This window comes from Mobula hypostoma, chromosome 5, assembly GCF_963921235.1.
Source record: "Mobula hypostoma chromosome 5, sMobHyp1.1, whole genome shotgun sequence".
In the NCBI taxonomy this organism is placed as follows: Eukaryota; Metazoa; Chordata; class Chondrichthyes; order Myliobatiformes; family Myliobatidae; genus Mobula; species Mobula hypostoma.
In genome coordinates this window covers 108,056,433-108,063,609 of record NC_086101.1, presented here as the reverse complement: position 1 = coordinate 108,063,609, position 7,177 = coordinate 108,056,433, and the positions used below count along the sequence as shown (strand labels likewise).

The 7,177-nt window shown below is 43.2% G+C and overlaps 1 protein-coding gene across 1 annotated transcript in view; it reads right to left on the bottom strand.

Moving 5' to 3' along the window:
* Positions 1-824: 824 nt before the first annotated feature.
* psmb6 (proteasome 20S subunit beta 6) overlaps positions 825-7,177 on the bottom strand; it is a 33,897-nt gene continuing 27,544 nt past the window's right edge. Inside the window, exon 6 of the mRNA XM_063048731.1 lies at positions 825-1,109. Within this exon, the coding sequence (XP_062904801.1) occupies positions 982-1,109 (128 nt within the window). The 3' untranslated portion in view covers positions 825-981. The remainder of the gene's footprint in view (positions 1,110-7,177) is intronic.

Sequence of the window (7,177 nt, the reverse complement as noted above, 5' to 3'; positions counted from 1 at the left end):
CGTCAGGGGAGGAGGGGTAAGGAGGTGTGTGTGCCTATCTGAGAGTATGTATGTGTGTGTGTGCACGCACACACGAGGGGAGAGGGGTAAGGAGGTGTGACTGAGTGTGTGCACATGAGGGGAGGGGTATGGAGGTGTGTGAGCCTATCTGACAGTATGTGTGTGAGTGTGTGTGCGCAGGAGGCAGAGGAGAAAGGAGGTCAGTGTGTGCCTGTGCTGGGGGAGAGGACAGGAGTTGTCTGCGTTGGGGGAGAGGACAGGAGTTGTCTGTGTTGGGAGGAGAGGGTGAAGGTGGTGTGGGGGGGGGAGGAGAAAGGAGGTCAGTGTGTGTCTGTGCTGGGGGAGAGGACAGGAGTTGTCTGTGTTGGGAGGAGAGAGTGAAGGTGGTGTGGGGGGGGGAGGAGAAAGGAGGTCAGTGTGTGTCTGTGCTGGGGGAGAGGACAGGAGTTGTCTGTGTTGGGAGGAGAGAGTGAAGGTGGTGTGGGGGGGAGGAGAAAGGAGGTCAGTGTGTGTCTGTGCTGGGGAGAGGACAGGAGTTGTCTGCGTTGGGGGAGAGGACAGGAGTTGTCTGTGCTGGGAGGAGAGGGTGAAGGTGGTGTGGGGGGGGGAGGAGAAAGGAGGGCTGTGTGCGTGTGTTGGGGCAGAGAGCGTGAAGGAGGGGTATGTGCACGTTGGGGGGGGGGAGAGAAGGGCTTGGAGCAGAAGTGAGTAATTGTCCTGACGCACAGATCTCCCCACGCAGACTGACCAAGCTCCTCCAGTGGGTTGCTTAGGTTGGTTGGATTGACTGGGAGATGGCTTCAATGAAATGACTCAACACAGGCATCAGATTTCAGACAAGTCTGATCAACTCCACAGTTTTATTTGTTACGTTATATGTTACGGTCTGAAACATGGAATAACACAGAGAACTTATAAAACATATTTTAACAAAAGGACTATTCGGGTGCGACACAAACGGAAAGCTGAACTTCACCACCTTCAAGCTGACGTGAAGCAAGGTAGCTGGCTGCCAGATATGACCTTGCGTTCGACTCCTTTCTCAGTGATGGCTGCGAGACGAATCACCCCGCCACTTGAACCATCGCGATCCATCGCAAGTGCGATAGCTGAAACACAAATTGAAGATGGGGGATGGTTGTAAACCACAGCTGCAGTTGAGAATAAAACTTGCTGTTCCTTAAGGGGCTAATTTTTGTCAAGACACCAGGCACAACCGTCCAGTGAGAGTTCTTTTCTATTTAAATACGGTTCCCAAAAGCTTATTTCATAAACAATTTCTAGCAAGATAACTAAGTGGTGATAGCTGGGAAATACTTTGCTGTGACATGAATTACACAAGGAGAAAATACTCGATGTAATTGTACAGAAAGTTCAGTTAATCAGACAGGTATACTGGATTCTTTAATTTCCAGTGACGGTAATTTCATTTTAAGACAAAGAAAGCCTAAATACCATTGACGTAGGAGCAGAATTATGCTATTTGGCACATCAAGCCTGCTCCACTATTGATCCTCCTGCCTTCTCCCTGTAACTTTTGACATTCTTACTAATCAAGGACCTTTCAACCTCTGCGTTAAATATACCCACAGACTTGGCCTCCACAGCCATCTGCGACAACAAATTCCACAGATTCACCACTCTCTGGTTAAAGAAAATCATCCTCATCTGTTCTAAAGGGATGTCCTTCTATTCTAAAACTGTGTCCTCTGGACCTAAACACTCTCACTGTTTGAAATATCTTCTCTATGTTCATTCTATCTAGGCCTCTCAATAAGATCCCCTCCTCATTCTTCCGAACTCCAGTGAGTACAGACATCAAAATGCTCCTTGTATCTCCACCCCTGTATTGCCAGGATCATTCTTATAAACTTCCTCTGCACACTCTCCAACGCCAGCACCTCCTGTCTTAGATAAGGGGCCCAAAACCGCTCACAGTTCTTCAAATGTGGTCTGACCAATGCTTTGTAAAGCTTCAGGATTACATCCTTGCTTTGATGTTCTAGTCCTCTCAAAATGAGTGCTAACATTGCACTTGGCTTCCTCACCACCAATTCAACCTGCAGGTTAACCTTTAATGAATCCTGCACTAGGATTCCCAAGACCCCATTTCTGACCTTGCTTCCCTTTTAGAAACTAGTCGATACCTTTATTCCTTCTACAGAAGTGCATGAGTACTGCTGGCACAGTAGCTTGGCAGTTACTGTAACATTATTACTGTGCCAGGGACTCGTGTTCAAATCCAGCACTGGCTTTGAACACGAAAGCCAGGAGTTCGTACATTCTCACCGTGACCACATGGCTTTCCTCCAGCAATGCAAAGGTGTGTGGGTTAGCAGGTCACACAGGTGCAACTGGGTTCACTGGGCCAGAAGGGCCCATTATCGTGCTGTATCTCTGAATAAATAACATGCTTCCCTACTCTACATTCCATTTGCCACTTTGCCCATTCTTCTAATCTGTCCAAGTCCTTCCGCAGACTCCCTGCTTCCTCAACAGTACCTGCCATTCCACCTATCTCTGTATGATCCACTAACTCTGTCAGCTAGATCACTGACATACAACATTAAAGTCCTGGACCCATCCCAGGAACACCAGTAGTCACTGGCAGCCAACCGGAAAAGGCCCTCCTTTACTCCCACTCACTGCCTTCTGCCAGTCAGCCAATCTCCAGTCCATGGCGAAGGGATCTTTGACAAGGTTAGAGCCTGCTAATTGGGTACTCAGTTGGCGTGATGGTAGAGAGCTGGTGATGGTGGAAGATTGTCTCTTAGAGTGAAGACCTGTGATTAGTGGTGTGCTCATTATTTGCCACCTAGATCAATGATTTGGATAAGAATGTACACGGTTTGACGAGTGAGTTTGCCTGCAATGCTAAAACAGCTGGTATGGTGGACAATGAAGGTTATCAAAATTACAGGGAGATCTTGAACAGCTCGTTAAGTGGGCAAATGAAGTTTAATTCAGTGAGTTCAGGAAAGTGGAGTCATAGGTTAAAGAGAGTGGTGAAGAAGGCTCATCATCAGTTGCAGCAATGAGCACAGAAGTTTGGAAGTACATGATGCTGCTGAGGCCACATTGGAGTATTGTGTTCAGTACTGACCACCTTATTCTATGAAAAATATTACTAAACTGAAAAAAGTGCATGCAAGATTTACAAGGCTGTTTCCAGGGTTTGAGAAACTGTGTTACAAGCTGAACTCAAGGGGGTTCAATATCCTTGCAGGCAGGTTGGCTAGAGTTGTTTGAGAGGGTTTAAATTAATTTGGCACAGGGATGGTAACCAGAGTGATTGTATTGAGGGTGAGGTAGTTGGTTTACAACAGAGGCACTATGTAGTGGGACTCCTAGCAAGAAGAGGCTGATGATAGAGCAAAATTAGTCAATGGGTTGAGTTGCAATGTCAAAATCAAAAAGGGTGAATACAGGACTTAAGGTGTTGTATTTGAATGTGAGCAGTATACAGAATAAGGTAGATGAACTTGTAGCACAGTGGAAGATTGGCATGTATGATGTTGTAGGTATCACTGAAGCATGGCTGAGAGGGGACTTCCGGGTCATCAAGGGAATGGCGGCGTAAGGAAAAGGTCTCTCGACAAAAAAGAAGGTAAACTGCCCCAAAATCGAATTTAGACAAATACTTAATATTGCATAACTATATTAATAAAAGGGGCAAGGATGATGTCTAAGAACAAGATTAAAAAGTCCGCTCCGAAGGCTGATAAACATAAAGAGACACAGCAAGGCGACGGGCCTAGCTCCCCCACAGCAAGCCAGGACGGAGATAATGAGGGGGAATCGGTGACTCTGTCTTTGATTCTCGGAGAGATTTGCGAGTTCCGACAAGATAACAGCAAACAGTTGGAAGATATTAAAGGAGAAATAGTAAAAACTAACTCGCGGATAGATGAAGCCGAAGCGAGGATTGTTGGAATTGAAGAGAAGCTACAAAACGCCGAGGAAGTGATAGCAGAAATGCTGAAGCTGCAACAGCAGCTCCAGTGGAAACTAATAGATCAAGAAGGCCGCTCGAGAAGGGAAAATGTGAGGATTTACAGAGTTCCCAAAGGAACCGAAGGTAAACCCGGATTGATGGTTCCCTTCATAGAGAAGCTGCTTAAAGAGAACCTTGATATACCGGCCGCAAAAGACCTACAGATAGAAAGGGCTCACCGCGCGTTGGCACCACAGCCTCCAGCAGGCGCCCAGCCCAGATCCATTCTGGTCAGATTTCTCAGTTACAGAATGAAGGAAGAGGTGCTTAAACAGGCATGGCAAAAGAAAGGTTTCATGTGGAACAACTGCAAAATCAGTTTAGACCACGACTACGCACCGGGGATTCTTGCCAGACGGAAGGAATATACGGAAACACGGAGGGTCCTGAAGGAAAACAACATCAGATTCCAGACCCTGTATCCAGCTCGGCTAAGAGTCTTTTACGATGAAGGGACAAAAACTTACGCTACGGTGGAGGAGGCAACGTCGGACCTGGCAGACTGGGGACTACCTATTAAAGTCATCACCCAACCGGAGTCGCTACTGGAGAGGATTCGGCAGAAGTCGTGGCAGTTAGTGGGGCGAGGACACTCCACTCGAACCAGAGTGTCAAACTACAAGGGAAAGCTGCAAATATTCAGACGCGAATGTACAGAGAATACAGATTAATTAAGAGAAATGACTGAAAAGAGTAAATCGGACTTAAAGGTAAAATGAAAACTGGTAACTGAAAATAAACTAGGCGGAATAACTTGAATGATAGCAATTTGGTGGATACATAAATAGGAGAAAATTCTCTATGATTATTCAAACTGCTGAGGGCCCTCTAACACAGGGTGAAGATAGAGGTTATCCCTCTGAACTGAGGCGGGTCGGTGCTCAGGCCTCACTGTGGGAAGTCGGGAAAAATTTTCAAATGTTACACATTCAAAAATGTCTACGGTGTGGTTATATGTCTTGGTTTACTGTTGAGAAGGGATTGCTTACTGTTTGGTTAGAAAAGGAGAGTGTTTTTTTTCTACTAGAGAAAAATGCAAACTGAATTGGTAAAAATAATTTCCTATAATGTTAATGGGGTTTTGAATCCAATTAAAAGAAATAAGATTATGTCTAAATTGAAAAAAGAGAGGGCACAAATAGCTTTCCTCCAGGAAACACATATGAGCCAACCTGAACATGGAAAATTAAAAAGAATGGGCTTTAAGCATGTATTTTATTCATCATATAAATTGAGTCACAAAAGAGGGGTAGCTACTTTAATATCAAGTACTCTTAATTATGAACATATTTCAGAGACTAAAGACAAAGAAGGACGGTTTGTAAAAATCACAGGAAGAATAGAAGGTACAAAAATAACATTGCTGAATGTTTATGCTCCTCCAGGTTGTGAATGGTCATATTATAGACACATTTTTGACCTAGTGGTCAGTTCTCAAGGAGTAGTAATTTGTGGAGGGGATTTTAATATTAGATTAAATCCTGTATTAGATTCTTCAAGAATAGTTACTCAGAATAAACCTCTGACTCGGAAAATGAATTCATTGATGGAGGAGTTGGGAATTATAGACGTCTGGAGGGAATTACACCCTACTAGTAAAAATTATACACATTACTCTTTCCCTCATTCAGCCTATTCAAGGATAGACTATTTCTTTATCTTTAATACAGATAGACTCAGGATAAAAAACTGTAATATTGCAACAATTGATCTGTCGGATCATAGGCCAGTCTCTATGTCTCTAATCCTGGAAAGGAAAATGAGGAAAACACTATGGAGGCTAAACTCACATATACTCAATAACCCGAAAGTAATGGAGAGATTAAGGGGAGAAATCAAAGAATATCTAGACCTTAATGACACGGGAGAAACATCACCAGTGATCTTATGGGATACATTGAAAGCTGTACTGAGAGGGAAAATTATTTCCATTACCACTCACATGAAAAAAATCAATGCACAAAAATTAGCAGACCTTCAAGGAAAATTAAAACAACTTCAAGTTGTAGATAGCAACAAAAGTAATTCAAATCGAAAACAGGAAATTAGGAAATTGCAAAGTAAAATTGACGATATTTATACGTTGGAAACTCAAAGAAATTTTCTTTACCTGAGACAAAAGAATTATGAAGTAGGAGGTAAATCAGCTAGATTATTAGCATATAAATTACGAAAACAACAAGCAGACAATACAATTCATAAAATAAAGAATCCAAAGACAAAGCTTGTGGAGAGTACAATAAGGAAAATTCAAGAGAGTTTTGAAACATATTATTGAGAGCTGTACTCCCAACCCCGGGCCCCCAATGAGCCCTATATAGACAGTGTATTGAATTTTTTAGATCTACCTAAACTTACAGATTTACAAAATGAAAGTTTATTAGAACCAGTAACTGTCAAAGAACTGAATGTGGCCATCTCTAGGTTAAAGGCTGGAAAGTCCCCGGGTTCTGATGGGTTTACCTCAGAGTGGTACAAGTCCCTGAAGACACAGTTAGCCCCATTACTACTTAACACCTTTAATTGGATCTTGCAGAGAGGAGAAACTCCACCTTCCTGGAGAGAAGCGATTATTTCAGTTATTCCTAAAGAGGGTAAAGATAAACTAGAACATGGCAATTATCGGCCAATTAGAGTTCTTAATTTAGATTACAAACTATTTACATCTATATTAGCGCGCAGATTGGAAAAGCTTTTACCTGGCCTAATCCACTTAGACCAGACTGGATTTATTCAACAAAGACAAACACAGGACAACATAAGGAGAACTCTGCACATATTAGAACAGGTTAATAAGAACGAGACAGAGACAATGGTAGTAGGATTGGACGCTGAGAAAGCTTTTGATTTGGTTAGTTGGGCATTCCTATACAGAGTGTTAGGAAGATTCGGCTTTCAAGAAAAGTTTATTAAAGTAATTCAGACTCTATATGACAGCCCTACAGCCCGAATTAAGATAAATGGGGACCTCTCTGACTCCTTCATCTTAGAGAGAGGCACTAGACAGGGATGCCCAATTTCTCCTCTCTTTTTTGCGCTATATATTGAACCGCTTGCCCAACTAATAAGACAGAGCGAAATCGTAAAAGGTATCAAGGTGGCAGGGATTGAACAGAAAGTGGCGTTATTCGCAGATGATGTTTTGGTCTATCTGAGTGAACCAGAAAAATCATTTATAGGATT